This window comes from Emys orbicularis, chromosome 6 (genome assembly GCF_028017835.1).
Source record: "Emys orbicularis isolate rEmyOrb1 chromosome 6, rEmyOrb1.hap1, whole genome shotgun sequence".
NCBI classification, from domain to species: Eukaryota; Metazoa; Chordata; order Testudines; family Emydidae; genus Emys; species Emys orbicularis.
The window spans coordinates 64,873,059-64,896,383 of record NC_088688.1 but is presented as its reverse complement, the minus strand read 5'-3'; the positions used below and the strand labels follow the sequence as shown (position 1 = coordinate 64,896,383).

General features: G+C 37.4%; 1 protein-coding gene across 11 annotated transcripts in view; it reads right to left on the bottom strand.

Moving 5' to 3' along the window:
* Positions 1–23,325, bottom strand: part of PAM (peptidylglycine alpha-amidating monooxygenase) — a 153,452-nt gene that overhangs the window by 91,743 nt on the left and 38,384 nt on the right. For all 11 annotated transcript variants that reach the window (XM_065406848.1, XM_065406839.1, XM_065406841.1 and 8 more), the window contains exons 5-6: positions 16,550–16,635; positions 12,728–12,811 (exon numbers count right to left, since the gene is read on the bottom strand). In XM_065406848.1, the coding sequence (XP_065262920.1) occupies positions 12,728–12,811; positions 16,550–16,635 (170 nt within the window). The remainder of the gene's footprint in view (positions 1–12,727; positions 12,812–16,549; positions 16,636–23,325) is intronic.

The following is a 23,325-nucleotide window of genomic DNA, read 5'->3' as shown; positions in this document are numbered from 1 at the left end:
TTAAAAATAGTTTCAGGTATTTAACCAGCTTGACTTTTTTTGTTTTGTTTTGTTTTCACAGCTATATCTTCCTATGGTAGAAAATGTTTTACATAGAAACTGGCTATAGTGAGATAATGAAAGTGTCTATAGAATAACTGCTATTAAATACACAAATTAAATAAACTGGATAAAAAACAGACAAAAATTCTTATCTCCTAATCTTTTTGTTAATCTTATGTGATAGCTGTAGCAATTATAGGTGAAAAGTGTTTAAACAAATGCATTTTTTTTTTTAACTGATGGTATCTTTAAATGTTTCAAACAATCAACCAGACATAAGGTGTAAGTGATGTGGTTCATTAATGATGCACAAGAAGAGACTGAATTGCTAATGACATTTTTTAGATAACTGGACTCTGCATTAAGGGAAGTCCAGGGAACAGGATCAAGCTTTTTGTTACAGAACTAATTTGACAGATTAAAAAAGGATGGGGATATTTTCTGCTAACCAGGAAGTAACTGTACTTTCAAGAGAGTCAATTTGAACAGCGTGATGTTTTTTCTTCACACTGGCATACACACCCTTACCTCAAGAATGAGTGCTGAACATATACAGATGTGAGAAAAAGAGTGATCACAGTTTGACTAGTTAGGAAGGGTTAAGATTTAAATAAAAGCAGCATAAACTTTTTTATAACTAGATATTGTGTTGCATACAGCATCTCACTATTAACTGATGATCAGCTTTCTTTCATTAACATTTGAGTTTGCCTTAAAGAAAACGCAAACAAAAATAGGAGAAAATATAAAATGGACAGTGGTGGAAAGTAACTAACTCTTTTTGTAGTACTGTGTACTCATGAATTATTAAAAAATGCTACATCAGTAAAGAAAGTTGTCAAAACAATTTCTCTAGGTTCTCACTTATTCCCATCACCATGGTATTTGAGTGTTTATGTTTCCTTGGTTACATTTTTCCAACAGGTATTTCTACAGCAAACAAACTGAAGCTGCAAGTCATTGGTGCTGAATCTTTCACACACAGAAACAAAGCAAAAAACTCTTCTTGATATGCGTAAAGGAAACAAAACTGAATGAAGCTTTCTTATCTTGATCATGGTTATCAGCCAGGTAAGATCCATTTACTGTAGTCATGTCAAATGTTCAGAAAACAATGTCTAGGAGACTTCTTGAAAGAAAGAAGTGTCATGAAGCAGAAACAAAAGCAGCTGAAAACTTAAGTGGCAACACAGATAAGAAAAGCAGATCTTTTCAATACAAATGGAACCTCTGACTGCATCTCATAAGCTTTGTGGAGTAAGGCCTGAAATAGAAAGAATTCTGTAACTCTTAATGCTCTTGTACAGTGGGTGAAATATGGCTTCAGCAGAAACCACAAGCACAGAATTTCAATTACATTCAAAGTAAGAATCCTGCAAATCGCCACAACAACACAATGATATTCTCAAGATTAGCCATTATTGTTGGCACATCTCTCTCCATATTACAAAAGAGCAAAACAACTTACCAAATACACATGGTTCACTATGAACAATGGGAAATGAAGACTTTTAATGGGAGGCTATTCTTTTTTAAATACCACATACGTTTTACGTAACATGACTGGTTTAGTACTAATCTTTTAAACAAAGCTTTAGTTAAGATAATCATAATGCCCAATGAGGGTGAAAGACAGTACTTTCCCACTGAGAGAGTTATAAAACAAAGCTCTTGTTATAATGATGGATTTTAATATGGACTTTTATTTGCTGAGAATTCTAAAAACCAGGAAAAACGCAAATCACTAACATGTATGCCAGGGGTCGGCAACGTTTGGCATGTGGCTCGCCAGGGTAAGCACCCTGGCGGGCCGGGCCAGTTTATTTACCTGCTGACGTGGCAGGTTCGGCCGATCGCGGCTCCCACTGGCCGCGGTTTGCCGTCCCAGGCCAATGGGGGCGGCGGGAAGCCGCGGCCAGCACATCCCTCGCCCGCGCCGCTTCTCGCCGCCCCATTGGCCCGGGACGGCGAACCGCGGCCAGTGGGGGCCGCGATCGGCCGAACCTGCCGCGTCAGCAGGTAAATAAACTGGCCCGGCCCGCCAGGGTGCTTACCCTGGCGAGCCGCGTGCCAAACGTTGCCGACCCCTGATGTATGCTTTTTAAGGAACAGTCTTACATATTTTGAACGATTATGTTATTCAGAAAATTACATGCATGGGACTGCATGTGAACTTTAAACCTGTCTAAAACTCCTTTACTTCAGATGTTTCATATTTTATAATTCCCAGCAATACATAATATTCAAATTCAAATGCACTAACACTGATGCATGTAGAACACTGGTTAAATTTTAACTTTGAAAGAATTATTTTCATCAGACCAGGGCAAGTACTGAACCACTTTGTGTATGAAACACATTCAAATAAGTGAACAATGCATCAATACATTCATAAATAATGAAATACTCTATAAAAAATTAATGTGTCCTATTAAATTCTGAGTGATGACACACTGACCACACTGTAGTCTTTCCCCCCCCCCGATCTATTGATCTTTTCTCAAAAATTCCATTTTTTTCCCTCTCGAGATTTGAACATCGACATTTTGGGGGTCTCTATGGAAAACGAGAATTTATTTTCCATGCTCATAGGTCTCAGTTTATTTTGAGCACACAATTTAGATATATAGGGAGAAAAGAGGGGGAAGGCAAGATTGAAAGCTAGAGTAGACGAGGAAAAAATGCACTAAGCAGTTGCTGAGGTCCAGGAAAAAAAAAGTGGTGAAGATACTTCATGCCAGAAAGAGCAATACTCGTCAATCACACAAAACAAATGCTGCTTCCAGAAGAACCAAGTCCGGGGTCAGAAAACACTAGGGAAGGAAAGTTACTGGATCTTGAGTAGGAGAACTGAAGAAAAACATAAGTTCAGGACAGAAAGAGAGAGAACGAGAGAAAGGTCATTAAATTTTCTAAGGCATTAAAATGCTTCTAGATTACACCTATTTTTCTCACAATCTTCAGGAACAAATACCTATCCTGCCTGGCCTCATCCCCTTAATTAACAGCATCTTCATTCTATGTCCCACAATCTCCATTTTTAGGATTCAGTTCCTTCTTGGAGTCTTCTCTATTTCACCTTCCCCACTTCCAATTGTGCTAAAAACTAGATTTTTTGTTGTCGTTTTACGGCACTGGCTGCAGTGCCACAAATTGTGGCTTGTACAAGGTTGAAACTGTATACTAGATTATTCTGTATCAGGTATAATGAAGGTTGGAAAATATTTGCTATCATAGAGAATATTTTGGATATACCCTCTGTTACTTAGGGCCAGATTTTCAAGTGTGTTTAGTAATTTTTTGTGACTCATTTTTGGAGTCTCAAACCTGAGACACTTTTAGGGAGCTGATTTTCAGGAAGCACCAAAAATCTGTCGGAAGTTGGACACCCAAAAAACAGGCCCCCCAAATTACTAGTCACTTTTGAAAATCTTGGCCTTCACTTTTAGTGCATAGCGGTTTTCCTATATAAACATGTCAAATGTATTTCAGTTTACTCCTGCTCAAATGCTTTCTACCTTTGCAACTTTCAGAGTGTTGAGCACACAGGCAAAGTTCCCCTTTAATCTGGATTTAGCAATACGAAAGTAAATCCAAAACTATCAACGAACAAGGTAACCTTTATTGCCACAAGATAAAGCACTCATATTACTCAACTCGCAGAACCACATCATTGTAGATAATAGAAAGTTGACTTACAGTGCACTACAGCAAAAGCAAATTAATATAAAGACTGGGCTAGATTCCAGACTTGTGCAAGTGCTCAACTAGAGACGTTTTTTAATTTTTGCAGGTAAATACGAGCACTTGCTCTAAATAGTCTCAAAATGTCTGCAGAGATAAATGTTCTTTAACAACTGCTTCCCTCCCTACAACTCACATTCCTGAAACTATCAAAGCTGCTGAGCACACAGTTCAGCACAGTTGAAAAGAATGAAGCAATGGCAGCAGATGTCTCAATCTCCAATAGAGCTTTTCTAATAAATGCTGCTACAGCTAAGCAACTGTGGTGAAATATTGCACAAATCCAACAAAATCTTAAAATCATCTTTCCAACCTGTCACTCTGGCTAGCCTAACTCCTTTAATTTTGCATTTCAGCTATAGAGCAAGTACACATTGCTCTAGGACAAATAAATTATTAGTTTCCATTTGCCCTATGGCACATACAAGAAAATACATTCATCCACCTCGGAAGCAGGTTTCTTTCAAGATGATTCTCTATGCTGGATTTCCAACAGAGATCAAACAAGAAGAATCCTGCCTTTGTTTATTTCTTTTATCAATGCAAAAATAATGGTGCAGGTTAAAATGCAACACTATGGTTTGAAATATAAACAGAGATCATTTGCTTTATCATCACATTAAAATTAACTTTTTAAAAATGTATTACTGAAACTAAGTCCAATAGCCAATGTGTGCTTAATTCCGTAAAGAAATGATATTGTGCATGCTGCCTATGTCACTTTTCACCAGTTTTTATGAAGAAATGTGTTACTAAATGCTAGAGCTGGTTGGAAATGTTCTGACAGAAAGGGGTTTTTTGGTCAGAAAATGCTGATTTGTCAAAATTTTAAATGTTCTGAAAGGATGTGTTAATTTCGGCAAAATTTCTGATGGAACTTAGGCAGGTTTCCTGAGAGGTCACCCCCCTGGCCTCTTCCCTGGCTGTATACAACCAGGTGGGCTGACAGAACCAGAGCTCCTGGGGCTTCTGGGATTGTTTTAGTTTCCAAAACAAAATATTGAGGAATTTCATTTTCCATAAAAAAATTCAAGTGTTGGCACTTCATCCTGATTGATGAAATTTTTCAAATTTTTGAGGAAAAGGAATTCAGGTTCTCAGCCAGATCTACTAAATACTTGAGAAAACTCTTCCTCTAGATCTTATCTGTTGTTGGAAACAAAAAATAATGTCTAATTTCTAGTGCCTTCTGCCTACATGGGTATTTGTTGTGAACTAAGAAACCTGGTCTGAAATCTATCTTCAACATTTTCATTATTTTATCTTATGTATTTATAATATTTGCATAGGATTCAGTGAACAGTATGGGAAGTTCTAAGTGGGCAATTTAATACCTATAAATTTACATATATATTTAATCCACTGGGCTACAACTGTATTTGCTTAAGTGCCTTCTTTAGATTTCAACCCTGTCAGGATTGTATTTTTATTAAAAATTCTTAATTTTCTGCCCTCAGAGACAAACAGATCATTACATTTTCAACACAATCATGTTCATCATCCAAAACACTCAGCATCTAATGAAAACACTTAAAATTGTTTTAAAAAAATCAAATTCAATATACATCATTCAATTTGTTTTACATTACATTTTTCTAAAAAGAGGTTTCTGAAATTCTCTATGGAATCCACTTTGCACTCTGCTGCCTTTGGATAAAATGTTTGATTATTTTTTCTTTGTAATTTACAATCTGTTCCTACTTTATTCATAGTACAATTTGTGTTTCTTCTGCTGAATAATTTAACACCTATGAATTCCCTTTTATATTAGTCAAGGAGACTCTAGCTTAGTAGTAAAAGTATTTGCCTTATATTTGGATCATAGTAACATAAATCCTGTAGGGTTTATATTTTTGATAAAAGCTCTTCATATCTATTTTCTCTGTCACATCAGAATCATTTTCACCACTTAAAGTGTAGTTATAGTCTGAAAAAATGATGCTGTAAAAATGCTCAACAGATCTTGTCCCTGTGAGTATTCAGTCACATATGCTTACTACAGTGATAAAAATGTGACTTGTGACTGTACTGATTTTTTTTCTTTTTGTTGCTTCTGTCAGCCCTGCAGACTCAATGCAGCTAAGAAAATGTTAGCTGGATTTTATTTCTTCTTATAAATCAATAGAATTCTTTACTTTACTTTTCCAATTAGTTACACCTATGCAAAACTAGTTAAGGCAATGAAGTTGCACAGATATCTATGAGGTAATCACTTAGTCTGCAGGTTTTTTTTTTTTTTTAAAGTCATGAGGATGTATGAAAAGGAGAAACCTCGCTTGCTCTTAATTTCCAGGTTGAGTTTGTAAGGTTGTCAGTCTTTTTTCCTTGTGAACTGAGAACATTAGATATGAAAACAATGACATGCCATCATGAAATTCCATGATGCAATTTTACAGTCACTCTTCTGAGTAGCATAAAACCTTTATAGTCAACACACTACTGCATGTGGATAGATTACACAAATATATAATTTTTTCAACAGCAAGCCAATCATCATGCAGATCTTTGCAGGAAGCTGGGAATTTTAACCTTATCAACAAAATCAACAGACAATGTATTGTAAGTTCTATAGTCACTTATGTTTTTAATGGAAAATTATGGTAGGTCTGCAATGCCCAAATAACATTTCACAAATCACATGCCCATTAACCAAGGACCACATCTATCTACTGTATTTCTAAGGTGTATATCACTGTACTACCCAAGCACCATCAAACTCCTCCTAAGGAAAAAAATCTACAGAAAAGCGTTACACCCAAAAAGAAATGGGCACAACATAAAACATGTTGGATGGGAGGGAATGGCAGCTGCAAAAAGGAGTGTTTGGGTGTCTAACTGCATGGAGCCAGAAATCCAACAGAAATCTCAGCTTCAAAGTAGAGCCGGGTGGGAAATGATTTTCCCATCCTCTGAATATTTTGAGAGTTCAGACATTTTTCCTGTTTCACATCAGGACAAAACTGACACCTCTCGATGGTTTTTTATTGGGGGGACGAGAGACCAACCACCCCAGAGCAGCCAATAAGCTAGTGGTTAGGACATGTTTGGGGGTGGGGCTCAATGGGTATTATGCCTACACTGCATAACAACCCCTCCTCCCCCCCAGCAGTGAGTTTCAGAGCCCAGGTCAACTGATTTGGGCTTGTGCTACAGTGCTAAAAATACCAGCATAGTTCCTGCTTTGGCTGGAGCCTGGGCTCTGAAACCCGATGAGGGGGAGGGTCTCAGCCCAGGCTCCAGCTCAAGTGGGGAAGAATATACTGTTATTTTTAGCCTCATAGCATGAATCTAACTCATTTGATCCAGGCTCTGATACTTGCTGCTGGGGGGCTTTTTTCCACAGTATAGATATACCCAATGTCTCCTCTTGGAGTTGTAACAGGCGCTCTCCTGGGATGTGGGAGAGTAAGGTTCAAGTCACTGTTCCACCTGATTCCGAGGAAGGACTGGAACCTGGGTTTACCACCCCCATCCTCAGGTGAGTGTCATAACACTGGGCTATTAGCTATTCAGGAGCAGGGAGTTTCGCTCCTGTTTCTTCCCTCCACAACTTCCATTCTGGACTTAAGAAACCTTACTTGACAAACATCTAGCTGAAGCTGGTATCTTCCCACAAAAAGTTTCAATTTTGACAAACTGGCAATTTTTTAATGAAAAACTATTCTGAAAAATGCCTAACCAGCTCTACTTCAAAGTCCTAAATCCTGGGACATCTATACAGAGTGCCTACCCTTCATGCACTACCCAGTCCCATCACAACAAACAACAGCAATGAGCAGTTCAGCCACTATCTTGCCATTGCATCTGTGTAGTAGAGCCAAGGAGGACTTAAAGCTGGCATGAGCAGCACTCCAATTTACCACTTTTGTCTGGAAAAAGGTCTCACGGAATTGTTGATCCAGAGTTGCATCCTTCAAACAGAGTAACATTCAAACCAGTAGCATGTGTACTTGCTGCTTTAAAAAGGCCAGTTCACAGGGTTGAAAACAATTATGAGCCAAATCATCACAGAGAAAGAATTTAAACAGAAAAATTGAACTGTTTACGAACATTTTACTAAATACCTCAAAAGCCACAATCCCGCATTTCAGAAAGAAAGCTATGCTGGTTAAAAAGCCAGTCTGGTATAAAGGGGAAGTGAAAACAGCTATACAATATATAAACAAATGTAAAAAAAGGAGAAGTGGATAGCAGTAAATATCAATTAGAAGCTAGGAAGGGTAGAAAATTGGTAAGAGAAGAAATCTATGGCCAGCAGGCATCCTAACAATGGTACTGGCCAATCACTATATAAAAATGGTAGAATTGTCAATAATAATGCAAAAAAAGGTGGAAGTGTTCAATAAATACAGAACTGAAATATCTGGGGGTCAAAAAGCATATGATGTAGTCATAATGATGAAACGTTTTCCACTCCAACAGTAAATACAGATGATGTTAAAAAGCAACAACTAAAGTTATATCTTAAATCAGCAGATCTAGGTAATTTACATCTGAGAATTCTGAAAGAATTGATTGAGAAGTTCTCTGGACCATTGATGTTGATTTTCAATAAGTCTTGGAACACTGGGAAGTTTCAGAGGACTAGAAGAAAGCAAAGGCTGTGTCTATATTTAAAAAGAATAAACCCACATAACTACCGGCCTGTCAACGTCAATCTGAGGCAAAATAATGGAATGACTGAGATGGGACTTGATTCATAAAGAATTAATGAAGAGTAATACAATTAATGCCAATCAACATGGGATAATGGAAATTAGATATTCTCAAACTAACTTGCTATCTATTTTTCATAAGATTACAAATGTGGTTGATTAAGTATATTACATCAATAATATTACCTTTGAGTTCTGTAAGGGATTTGACTTGGTACTGCATGACATCTTGATTAATAAACAAGAACAACAGAAAATCAAGATGGCAAACATTATATGATTAAAACTGGTTAAATGATAGCTGCCAAAATGTAGTTCTAAATGAGAAATCATTGTCAAGTGGCTACGTTTCTAGTGCAGTTTCGCAGGGATGGGTTCTTGACTTTAGACTAACATTTTTATTAATGACAGTGAAAGAAATCAAAGTTTTCACTGATGTAGCATTGCAGATGACACAAAAATTGGGAGAGTGGTAAATAAGGAAGAGGGCAGGTCACTGATACAGAGTGATCTGGATTGCTTGGTAAGCTGAGCACAAGCAAACAATGTGTGTTTCATGGCTAAACGTAAGGTCATATATCTAGGAACAATGCAGGCCATAATTACAGAATGGGTGGCTCTACCCTGGGAAGCAGTGACTATGAAAGAGACATGGGGATCATGGTGGATAACCATCTGAACATGAGCTCCCAGTGCAATGCTGTGGCCAAAGGGGCTAATGCAATCCTTGGAAGTATAAACAGGGTAATTTCAAATAGCAATAGGGAGGTTATAGTACCTCTGTATTTGACACAGGAGCATCTGCTATTGGAATACCCTGTCCAGTACTGGTGTCCACTCTTCAAAAAGGACGTTGAAAAACTGGAGATGGTTCAGAGAAGTGCTACAAGAATGATTAAATGATTGGAAACCATGCCTTATAGTTATAGACTCTTAAGAATTCAATCTATTTAGCGTAACACAGAGAAAGTTAAGAAGTGACTTGATCAGTCTTTAAGTACCTACACAGGGAACAGAAATATGATAACAGAGGACCCTTCAATCTAGCAGAGAAAGGTATAACAAGAAACTAGGGGTGGAAGTTAGAGATAGATAAATTCAAACTAGAAATAAAGCACACTTTTTTACAGAGAGGATAATTAACCATTGAAACAGTTTACCAAGGGCTGTGATGGATTCTCCATTGCTGGAAATTTTAAAATCAAGATTGGATGTTTTTCTAGAAGTGTGCTCTAGCTCAAGCACAACTATGTGCAGCAGGAATTAAAATAGGGAAGTACTATGCTCTGTGTTATATAGGATGTCAGATTAGATGATCACAATGGTTCCTTCTGGTGTTAAAAACCTATAAATCTATATAGGTGTGACCACCTAACTGAAATACATGACAACACTTATTTTGTTGAGGAAGGGGTGGGAGAAGCATTTTAGCTCCTGTGCCCTCCACATGTTCTCTTCCTTCTGAAACCCAATGGTGGGTGCAGAGGTTCTAGACTTAACTTATGAAAGGGGAGATTTTTTCAAAGGCACAAATGGCAGTTGGGGGTCTGTCATTTGTGCATTTGAAAATCTGCCCCCAAAGTCTTCATCAATTGTACTTAAAGATATTAGGTTTTTCAAACAATGCAGTAAGTTAATTACAATGTAAAACAAAGAAAAATATCAGATCCAAAATATTTCATGTGGATAAAACAAGTTTAAAAATCACTATTAGGAAATAAGCAGCTTTTTAAATGATCTAGTTTAACAACACAGTTAGGGTAACTTGGTACATCCAAAGTTCAGAGCTACATAGTGTGCATTTAAGAACCCTAAAAGGAAGATAAAATAGGTCCTAATTGTATCTTGCCTGGCTTCTCCCACCAAGCCTAGGGACCTCATGCTCTGCAACACTGGCCCCATTGCAGCTCCCAACCCTATGGCTTTCACCCTCCCAGTGGGCCTGTTGGATCAAAACATTTCAGTTTCCCTAGCAACCAAAGCAGAATGGGAAGTACAGATCCGGGTGCCAGTGTGCCCTTTTCCATGACTGCTTCCCGTCTCCCCATTCTTTTTCTGTTTCCTCGCTTCCCATACGCTATAAACCACTTCTCCTCTTTTAGTCGATTACCCATCCCAAAAAATGTGCATTAAGTAGTCAGCTCAATCACTTCACTTGCAAGTTGTATTTCTTTTCCTCGGCCTTTGTTATTCTTAATTGTTTTAGACTCTTTGGTGGCAAGGACTACAACCTTGCATATGCAGGGCAGGATTAAGGCACAGGCATTACAGGCAGTCAAATAACATTAACTCTGCCCTGTAGCGATGGTATGAGAAAGGGGAGAAAAAAGGGAATCTCCGCGCCCCGCAATGTATTTTTAGAAATCAGTTTAATCTGATCTGGATCCATTCACACTGAAACGGATTAATCATAATAGCATGGTTATAGCATTGCACAGACCTACAGGGCAGAGTTAAAGTTGTTTGAGTTCCTTAATTGTGCATTTCTATACCTTAAAATATTCTGATTTCATTTACACTGAACCTTAATTTTGAATGTCCTGGGTTTGTAATGCTTGTATTTGGAATAATTGACATCTTTTTCACCCTTAATTTAATCATAAGTACTTCCACAACCACAAATCCACCTTAATGTAGATTTTTGTTTAGGAGTATAAATAGTAATAAAACAAAAAAACTGAACCCCCCATTTAATTTGATAACCCTTTTCTAAACGTGACTGTTTTTACAGATCTCACTCTATATAGCAAAGTTTATTCTTTTCGCAGATAGGCTTTATTTTTTAACACGAGTGTTTTGGACCACATGTAGTAGTCTTTAACTTTGGTCTCTGATCACAAAACAGTAATGTTTAACTAAATATGGCAGCATTATCATTTGGGTTGTAGCTGAGAAAAATAGCATAATTTGCATATTAACTGGTTAAATTAAATTAAGAAAATATCCCTTTTACAAACAGTTGAAAAATTACACTACAGGTACATACAGGTACATTGGGAGAAAAGAATGAAAGTGCAAATGGAACACAGTTGAATAATTACAATATGCATAATTCATTACTAGATCTACAGCCAAATATTTTATGCTTATATATCCAGTAAAAAATATATATCTGTAATGTCTTATATCACAGTACACTGAACTCTGAAGACTGCTACTGAATCCGTGGACTGTTACTGTTATTTATATTGCTGAGAAAGTGCCAGATAACATGAATTAAATGAATAGATTTCATCCTTCATTCTGAATTATGACACATTATGTGTGCTCTACTTTGTAAAAAAAAGTGCAACTATTATAGTCTTAAAACTGGAAATCTCTCTCTTACCAGTTAAAGTCTTGGCACAGATAAGACAAGTTTCTTTTGGATAATTTCTGAAGTGTTAAAAATATTTCTAAAGCTGTTCACAGAGCTCAAAATTAAATCTGCTTGAAGAGAGCAATCAAGGTTTAGAGAGAATTATATCACATTACATTTTTCCCTACTCAAACTGAGATTATCACAAGCAAGCTAAATTAGAAGCCTTTTTGGCTCACAGAAGAAAAATGAAATATTTTGCATGTTAAAAATAAAAGGATGGAGCACACAATACAACAAGTACTGAAGTAAAACCAGATGGTATTTTGTCATACTTATTTTAATCTCTCTCCTAAAACTTCAGTAGTATCCAATTCCCATCAATTATTGACAAAAAATAGAGCTATTGAGATTAACAGAAATACTGGTAATCTTCCCCCAAACCCTGTCTACTACCTTACTTTGGAAACTTGAAAAGATAGGTTGTGTAAGTTAAAGCAGTCACCACAATGGATTTATGTGACAAAGAACAGAACAGGAACAAAAATCAGATTCATTCCTCGATTTAAGAAATTGTAAATTCTCATGTAGCAGGCAAATAACTTCAGGTGTTCATTGTTTTCCATTTTAAAAAACCCACATACACATGGTTTATTATTAGAAATCTTATAAAAAAAAAATCCCAGGTGACTTGTACTTAATACTGAAAAGGAACTCTCAACTTCCCCAAGCAATAACGAAGGGCAGGCTCTCTCCTAATATATTTTCTTTGGAGGGTTGTGATTTTAATTTTAAGTTCCTTTGGCAAGTGACGATTCCCAAGGGTTTGCACTGGCTCACCTGTATTGTCAGATGTAAAAACAGATTCCTTCTGAGCAGAGATAGGAGCAGTAGGTAACAGATGCTTTTTTTGTGTGTGCAATCTAAAATTTTTCAGAAAGGAATATTTGAAATCATATTTACAGACTACAATTTCCAAAACACATACCTCTGAATGCACTGACATCCCCATAATGTACTTGGAGCACAAAATATTTGCTACCTGTTTCTCCTCCAACTTTGAATCCAACACCTTAAAATAAAGAAGATGAGTTAGGTTTATGGAAACAATAAATAAGGTACATTTTAAATAGTTCGTCACTGGTAACACTGTCTAAAAGTCCAAGACTGAATATTTAGACTGGCAGTGGAGGAGGAAAGTTTCATTTTAAGATGTCAGTGAAAAAACTACTGGTCATAGAAACTACTAAATAAATACATAAATAAAATATTGCTGAAGTGGCACTGAACATAAACTTCTGATACTCATCAGTCTGAGTCACAGTCATCAATGAAGAGTGATGACTGATTTAGGCAAATAATTCCTTCATTCCAATGCATATTAGGTAGGATTATAAAACAAGATGATGCTCATGTTCTTTATTAGCCACAAAGGATTCTAATATAATGAATGCTTATTTTCATTTCCCATTTTAACAGTTAATTTAAGTGTAACAAGATGTAAATTGCTATGAATTTATGCAAAAAACACTAAGATTAGAAATACACAAACTTAATTTTCCACCCCAAAATGTTCAACACTGCAAAAATCATTATTTTCATGAAAATTGTCAAAATGTGCAGGTTTCCAAGTAAAATAACAATGGGGTGACAAATTATCAATAGATATTACAGAGGAACTTGAAAGAATGAACACAAATTACAGAGCACCAGCATCATTGATAAGGATCTTTCCACACCTGCCCAACAATGAAAATACTTGGCGAGAAGCAGAGAAAGCAATCTCTGCCTATTCAGCCTGTGAATCCCACTAGATTAACAAGTGCCAGTGGCAAAGCTTCTCTGTGAAGAGGCTTGCAGAATCTCTATGCACAATCATAGTATCAATAAGAAAAAAATAAGGAAAGAAAGGAAGACTGGTAACTCATTTAAACATCTGCAGTTTTGAGTAGTTTAGAGACAGCAACAAATTGCCAGCTGGGGTTTGGCATGTACTTTAGCACCTTGGCTCCCTGGATTGTACAGCTTTGGTGAACTGTAGCTACAAGTGAATATGCTCAGAGCTCAATTAATGTCCCTGCTGATTAATATACAAGGAGATTTCTAGAAAAGGTAGTTTGTGGTATTCTACACTGTTCATAGCAATGGGAAATGGAGTTAGAGGATAAAGGGGAAAAGTGACTCCGTTTAAAGGGATTTCAATAAAATAAAGATATCCTCAGACTAAAGCTACACCTTCCATAGATTGTAAATATATTTCCAGTACACTCCAGAGGCTGTCCTGGAATAATGCAACGGCGTATTACACGGAGAATAGCCCACTGAAAATCTGATGGGATTCATCCAAAGGACAATGTCATATAAAAATGAAGGCATATATGTGCTCTCCAATTGTTTCAGAACATCAAGCTGTGAAACAAATTGTGTACAGAAAGCCCTTACAGATCTGTAAGTTCCCAGACACAAAATACAAGACAAAATTGAAAGACAAATATATTTAGATGGAAGCCTCTATACAACCTCTAATCAGATAATTTCTCTCTCTTTTTGGAGCTTGTCTGAAATGCACTTTGAATTACAAACAGGATCCATTATCTACATATGCAGTGGTGTGTCTTGTAAGGGGATAGAACTGGCATTTTAAAGGCTCCCAACTTCTTGTACAACTTTTGTTAACCACCAAGCTCTGCTTCCAAACTTTTCTTTTCCCAAGTTAAATTCTTTTTAAGTTGGGAAAGTTTATCAAAATCTTCCTCAACCTTCTCCACTTAATCCAGAGAGGATTTTTGATGATCCTTAGACAACATTAAAAATGCACCTATTCTTCCAATCTTTTCCTCAGAGGTGAGGGGCACAGAGGAGAAGGGATGGCACAATTGGAGGGAAAATGTGATTGAATCCGTAAGAGAGGTTATGGCAGAAGCGATATAGATTTCTTGTGGGATTTTGTTGTTGTTGCTGTGATGATATTCTCCTTTCTTTACATTTCATACGTTTTTTTGACATCTGTGATTTTAAATATGTGTAGTAGTGCACCTAAAACACGGGAAAGGCAAATCAAAGAGAAAAGAACACCACCATGCATTTGTCACAAAGGCATGCCTGTCAATCATCTCATTACAGCTGTGATTGCCTTGAGTTTTCAGATACCTGTCCTGGAAAGTTCCCAGTCCTCGGATGATAGTTGAGTTCTACAAAATAAGGTTGGCCTCCTATAGCTGTGGTGAGGAGCAAGGAGGTCTGTGGCTGCCTGTGCATCCCTTCCCCTTTTCCCTGTTCTGTCCCCTCTGTTGGGCCTCTGAGATTGGCACAGAAGGATAATAGGCACAGAGCAAAACACTGTCTGTCCAGTCCTTTTCTATACCTCTGCCCAGATTCTCATCTTAGCACTCAGAGGCAATAGGGACAGCTGGCAAGCACTTTGGCAGGAATCAGGAGAAGGGGAAACTAGGTGGAGGAATCCCAGAATCTTCCCCACTCCCAGAAGAAAGGCAGACAGAGAAGACTAGATGCCTTCCAGAAGAGATACAATAAGGGAAGAGAGAAGCCCCAGAGGTCCCAGCTCCTAGAAAGAGACAAGGGGAAAATCATCCTGAAGAAGCTGGTGAGGGAAAGCCCATCCATCAATTACCTACATATGCCAGGCAATGTCCCAGAATTGCAGGTCCAGGACACCCACTAAGGGAGGTGGGGTTGGGGACAGGGAATCACAGGGTTTTGTGGGGCACACAGAAGTTTGGATGCTTATATGAATCCTAAAACTTTACATGTTTCAATCATCATATTAAAAATAACCTAAATTCTTGAGCATGCACACATAACTCTCCAGTAACTCCCCAGCCCACAGCTTATTTAAACAATAAAGATTTAAAATTTTGCAATTACAAGATAACTGAAAGGTACCCAGTTCAGAGGTGGTGCTTGTACAGACCTCAGTGACAGCATGTATACATTCCTAACAGCCCTCCTTCTACCACCTGCCCAAACCAGCACACACAGAACAATAAGGAAGAATACAGAGGACCTTCCAACTCCTCCAAGGTGTCTAGTAAGGCAAAGGGGTTGGACAATAAATAAAACAAGCTGGGGACATGAAAAGAACGAGTTCATAATTTCCACCTTATACAAGCGTTGCTTCCAGAGGAAGGCAAAAGATGCAAGTGGAGGCCAGGCTACTACTGGTGGACCCATCCTGCCACTGGATACGCCTATATAAAATCTCACAACTCACACTTAAGAGTTGAAGGATCTCTAACTCTGTATTTATGCTTTGTTTTTTGTTTTTAAGAAAAAAGAGAAACAGCCCACCCTTCCCCTCCCCCCTAATTGTAGTGGGATGCAGTGCATTCTAGTGGAGAGGGCACTGAACTAGAAGTCAGGTTCTATCCCCAGCTCCACCACTGACTTGCTCTGGGCCACTGTGCAAGTCACTTTCTCTCACCCCAGTTTCCCTATCTGTGAAATGGAGATAGTGAAACTTTCACTTAGTTGAAAAGCACTCGGAGACCTATGCATGAAAAAGTGTTGTGCAAGAGCTATTTATTATATTATTCTCCTTTAGTCCTGATTTATAATCCATAATGTTACATGGAATAAGAAAACCACATATGTTCATTAGTTCCTATAAAGTAAGTAATATTCATTAACACAATTAATGGGATTGAAGTATGTACACTTTTAACCAACTGAAACCACTAAATGAAAGACGGAAAAAGAGATTGCGGCGGGAGGCAGGGAGCTACTCCTCCTCCTCCTCCCCCCCATCCCCCCTGCCCAAAGAGGGAATTCCATAAAATGAAAGGCACCATACCTTTGGGTAGTCTGGTGGGAGGAGCATTTCTTGCCCAAGCATATAAAATGTTGGACTTGTCTGTGCATATTCCTTCATCACAGTCCCTAAAACCATAGAGAAAAGAATATATAATTTATTATATTTTTATTTTGCCATCTGCAGCTCTCTCAAGCTCCAGGTGGACTATGTACATTGAAATGCTAATTTTACCAAAATATGTCTAATGAATCTTAAATACAGTGCTCCGACAAAGAAAACTTTCCTGGCTATCAGTACGGCCACCTTCGCAGTGTACATCACAACCGCCTTTCCTCTCCTCCAGGAAGAGACTGGGGAACAGGAGAGCCTTGCAGCATGTTTTGATGGTCACCAAACTGTCCGTCTGGCAAACCAAGGTGAGACGTGAGTTCCGTAGCCCATGAATCCTTACTAAGAAAGCACTTCCTTCCATCTGATTACACCAAGAGGCTGTTAGCTCAAGTGCCTCAAATGACTGCAGCTAACAAAGTACCACATGGGAATAGAAGCCATGATGTTCCACGTAGAAAGACGACAAATCAGAGTTTCAGATTAAAGCCAACACTTTAAAATTACCCCACAAATCCACTAGCAACAAGTGCAGGTTGCAGAGAGAAGTTTGCCTACAACATGGAGTGGGTAGAAAGCAATAGATAAGAAAAATAGCAATGCAATCAAAGAACAGCATGATCTTATTGCCTTTCCCCTCAACCTATTTATGACCCTCACTTTATCGTGTCAGGATTATGCTCTCTAGGACAGTGGCAGTATTTTACTCATTTGTGAGAGATTTCTAGCACATTTCTTGAGTGTGCAAAAAATTAAATTATAATAATTACAAGGAGAGGTGTAATGTTCTTGTCAAGTGACCGATCACAAAATGGCACCAATTTTAACACTAACTAGAGGGTTTGTACCTGTAGCCCATACTGAGAATACTAACTGATCCAACCAAAACAGGGATAACCAAAGCAAGGTCCACACCCAAAATAGGAAGATACAACTTTCTTTACTATACATATATAAATGATAAAACACCAGCCTGTCAAACACTGCTACCTGAGTATCCAGAAGCAGCACCTGCCCACGTAAGTAGCTTCATTGCAATTTTACAATCATAATCCAGTCAGGATGATAATGAGGCTTCTACACTGTAAAGATCATCGTCAAAAATATGTAAATTGTTCAGGCTCTCTACAATCTTAACAATATTATCCCTCTGTTAAAATTCTCAATTTAGCTTTAAAAAGTCTCTTCCTCTCCAAAATAGTGTTATATTTTCTCCTTTTTTGTCTTTCTTATCAATTTTCTGATATTAAGTTACTTCAGATCCTACCAGAAAGCTGTAGGTCCTACAAAGCTAAGATTACAATGCATTTTTGCCATTTATAAATTATAAATAAATTAATGGAGATATCCCATCTCCTAGAACTGGAAGGGACCTTGAAAGGTCATCGAGTCCAGCCCCCTGCCTTCACTAGCAGGACCAAGTACTGATTTTGCCCCAGATCCCCAAGTGGCCCCCTCAAGGATTGAACTCACAACCCTGGGTTTAGCAGGCCAATGCTCAAACCACTGAGCTATCCCTCCCCCCATTTAGAGGGCAGGTAATCTGCAATCTCTTCTAGAATTGGGTATAATCCTTAGCTTTTTGCATTACCTCCATAAATCGAATATATTACCTTTTGTCCAACAAGACAATTTTGTGATCTCTCTTTCTCTCTTACACTTTGGTATTATATTCCTGGCTGGAGATCTTTTCCTGACACCTAAAGAAATCACTCTTTAGTGCCAGGGAATTAACTGGATTGAACATTGCTTCCTTTTGCTGGAATAGCTTTTAATTGTCTTTTTGGGCTAAAAGTCCTAGAAAAAGCTTGTTCTGTACTCCCTCTAGAAGTTAGAATTAGATTCTTGCTGGGAAAAAAGTTTCTCTGAATTATATCAAAAACACCCCAAAATATTTTTGTAACCCATCATCACTTCAAAAATAGACAGCTTTGTAAAATTAGTGCCTAAGTGAAAGCACTGAATTTCTTTCTTTAGTGAAACAATATAAAACACTTAATTTCTGTCCTAACAATTATAGAAATACTTTTTCTGACTACCATTTGAAAAAAATTATGCAACTGGCTTGCAATCAGATACATCAGGTTAACAGCATATTGTACCCATCTTGGGAAAAATTCAAGTAACCTGATTAGCCACATCCCCTTTAAGCGGGGTCAGGCATTTATGCCCTGGAACACTATTATTTATTGCATGGACAGACCACCCATATAGATCTCTTCAGTTTTCAAACATTCAGAAATTTGTGTTTGTGATAGATAATCAACAAAGAACATGCTTTTTTCATTACACGAAAGTTGATAAAGAGATACCCAAATCTTCCATGCAGATGTAAGATTTTTGACAACAAAACCAATGTCAGTGGAGATTTTTGTGCAGGTAAGCGTTAGGACAACTGGGGAGTTGATTAAATGCTATTTTGTCACAAAAAAACACTTGAACGCATCATTAAAATAAGTGCTTGTCTACATAGCTCAGCAATGTGTGCCAGACAAATGTGATCTATAAAGTTCTGTAGCTGCTATGCGTAGATCCTGGTGTCATGTTCTAAAAGGTACCTAGTTTGCATTAAAATAGTCCTACAAGTCTACACAGGGCTGCTAGAACACTTTATGAGTCACATCACTCTAGTGCGCTTTGCCAATGCCATGTAGACAAGCCCTCAGTAACTTGAAATCTCGCACTGAAATTGACAGCGTCCTTACTCCAACTGCTGAAATTCCTAAGGGTTGTATGGAACTATTATTGCAGAATACACCAAAACACACTCAAATTATTGACTACACATTTCTTGTTGAAATAAATGAATTCTTTCAGTTCTTTGTACCCTATATTTTCATAAGTCCTACAAATCAATATGTAGATAAGCTTCTATCATTATAGTGGCATGGCAGTGCCACGATAGTTAAGGTTGCATTATTATATATGTTTAATGGTGGGCCTTTCTAGGTCCCCTAAAATCAACATGCTTAGATTTCTTTAAAATTTGGTATGCCTCGGGAGGGTGCAGGGTAGGGTTAATAACTCAAATTTGGAGTCTGGTAGGCCAGGGGGTGTGGAGATATAAGCTTCTCCCAAACAGCCATTTAAGGAAATGTCTAGGTGAATTTTTTCTTCCTAGAGCTTTATATCAAACTATAGATGTGATATGGGTCGAAATGGCCTCAATCTGTTGAGTTTTACCCAAGTTAGGCATGGCATCAATTAAATCTTTGAGGGACCCAAACTGAGAACGGTATTTAAGAAAAATGTACATATTTTATACTGCACATGTGCCGATACAGAAAAAATGTCTAGGAGTTTTCCATTTCTGCCATTTTACATGCTTTAAACTTGACTCTTGTAAGTGCTCTAAAATCCAAATGGTTACTCGGATTTCTATGAAATTTGGTAGGCCTTCTGGGGCACATTAGTGATCCAAATTTGGGGTCTAAAACATGGGCAACCTTAACTCTGCATTTCCTGGTTTTCATAAATTACATGTTTTGGTCAATTGAATGTTCTGCCAGGGAATGACATTCCACCAAACCACCTTAACACTGCATTAATATAGTTTTTTGCCACTGAATTTGCTCTGGTGCACATGTGCAACCATACATTAGTTGACTTCCTAATAATGGAAGAAAATAAAATATGTAGACCATGAATAAAATATACAGACCATGAATTTGGGAACAAACCTGCAAGAACTGTTGCCAACTATGCTAAACTCTTCAAGCAGCTAGAAAATGACCAGAGATTGTTTTCTTAAAAAGAAGAAAAAATAGTAATAGCTAAGAAAAAACAAATAGAGTGTTCAAAACACTGACAGAAATGCAAGATTTGTATTTCAAGAACTCCAGGTTTTCTGATCTTCTAAAGTGTGCAGATACATGCATATATTTTAAACTTTTGGTGCAGATTGCATGTGGGCTTGGTTCTATAAATGGAACAAAACTGAAACTATACAACTGACAAGATGGTGAACAGTCTTATCAGAGCATATACTATGTCTGATCTGATATGAACTTATACAGTGTGAATTAATAATAGAAAATTGAAAATCAAAAAATAAATTGTTACAAAACAGGAAAAGACAAAAACCATGATGGAATTCAGGACCAAGTAGCAATGAATTGTGTTATTTTCAGCAATTTACAGCAAAGCTGCTTTCCAATGCTCTCATTCTTAGCAGCTAGGTTATTATTTCAGGTTAGTCCTCATAGGATTCTCATTTAGATTGCCCTTTTCAAATATTAATGTCCCAATCAAAATTTAAAGTGTGTTTCAAAGCCCCCTTTTGACTTATTAATATTCATACCATATTGATGAGAATGAATGTCTGCAACTTTAATTGTCTTGAGTTCCTGAACCTTTGATATCCTCTTTGACAACCTCTTAACCTCCAACTCGTAAGGGAACCATTCTATAGCCTAAGTGCCTTCAACTGGGCCAGTCACTGAATAGTACCAGACTGTCACTCTGAATTATCCTAACATGGAGGGATAGCATGTTAAGCAGCCTCTTCTTGTATTTTGTTAAAGTACATTTAAGTTCAAAGGTTATCCTGGAAACATCCAAAGAGAGAACTGGAGCAAAAATCTAATCTTTACAAAATGTTGTAGCACTGTAAAGTTCAAATGGCTAGCTTTAAATCTTACCAAGTTTACAAAATCGGAAGTCTCCTCAACATCCTGCTCTTTCAATTTTTTTTAAACAGGAGCAGCCATCTTTTATTTTGATAAGTAGGTCTTAAGCTTTTTTTTTATTTTGATAAGTAGGTCTTAAGCTTTTATCTACTCATTCTAAACTCTGGATTAATCCTTCCAGCTCTGCATAGGGGACAATCACTGGAATGCACAGGCTGATAAAGGTCGGGAAGGCAGCCGAAAAGGATGATCTATTTAATAATCCTACTGTTTAAAGATTTCTGAATGACTCTACTTGTGACTTGCAATAGTATCTGGATATTAAAATATAAATATAAGCATACTATTAAGCAAACCAGAGAAAACAAATATGAAATTCCAACAAGAATGCCATAAATTTTTGTTAAATCCAATGAATACTTGCACAGTTTTTTGGGAAATTCTCAGATTTTTCTCTTATTATACCCAACTGCTTCCCCTCCCCAGATATATTAGATGCACTTGTTTCAAACAATTCAGTAGGGGGAACTTTTCTCTACAAGAATAAAGTAACCTGCTAATGTTTATATGAAGTGTCCTGTAATGCTATCTAATTTCCACTGGTGGTGACATTCATATACACAAAGCTGAAACCCAGAATTTTTATATATTTCTGTTTTGATTATTTATATTGTTATACATTTCTGTCTGGACTATTTATATTTGAGCATGCTCCCCCAAAAAGCACCTTTAAAAAGACCTGACAATAGATGGAAATGATTATCTGAATTCACACAATCCTATAGGTAACATGAACTAACCGGCTTTATTCCAGTATGTTGCACTCAAGGATGGCCACATTGCACCCAGAAATAGCATCTTATAATGTAAATAGTTCTATTTTTCTCAAGCAGTAATAACCTAGCATGTATCATTGTCCTTCCAATCATTATTGGGGCTACTGATGCGGTTATTTCTGGGATTTCTACTGTTTACTAGTTTAGAAAAATATTACAATAAATCAAGAGAATAAACTTCATTTGTTTTGACTATCTGTGTCTGTCACAGAGAACAGAATCATCTCAGATTGGAAGAGTTGAATCTACTGTAATTGTATCTTTCTAAAAACACATGCTCTAGCTCAAACAGAAGTTATAGGTGTGATGCAGCAATTACGGGGTGAAATTCTATGCCCTGTTTTAAGAAGGTGGTCAGACTTGACAGGTCCTCTCTGGCATTAAAGTCTATGAATCCTTGTGGAGTAGACTATGCTCCGATTTGTACATTCAGGATGTTGTGAAGCAGAGAAAAGACACAGGTATATCTTCTTCTAATTTTTGATACTGAAAGATGATTGTTGTTAAGATAATCGTGTTACATATTATAATTATAATTTCTGATTCTGTCCTTTTCCCATCATTTCATTCTTCCTAAACCTTCTTCACATCCCAAACTATTTGGCTGAGAATTGTACAATACTTCTCCAGAGCCCATCACCACCCATGTTCCTTAGTTATCCAGAGGATCTGGTGAGAAAAGTATTGTTGTTTGTAGTAGTATTACCATAGCGCCTAGGTGCCCCAGTCATGGACCAGGTTCCTATTGAGCTAAGAGCTGTTCAGACACAGAACTAAACTATGATCCCTGTCCCAACAAGCTTACAATCTAAGTGTAAGATGAGACAATAGATAAGTACAGCCTGAATGACAGCAGAATAAAAAAAAAATAGACTATATTGGTTAACGTGGTAAACAGTGGACCTCAGCACACCAGCTGCCTAACTGTTGTCAAGTTTTCTGAAGGTATCATGGAAAAGGATTGTTTTAAAGAGGGATTTGAAGGAAGATAATACATTAGTTTTACAGAAAGTTCTTCTGAAGAGTGAGGAGCAGCATGGGAGAAAACACAAAATTTAATAAGTGGTAACGGAGGCTGGCATCATGGGCCATTGGAGTTGACATCTTGATACTGAATGAAAGATAATTGGTAGGGTTGGGATAGGCCATAAGGGACTTTGAAAGTAAAGACAAGTAGCTTAGATTTGTTTTGATACAGAAGGGCAAGTCAGCTGAGGGAGGCAAAAAAGGGATGATGTGGTCA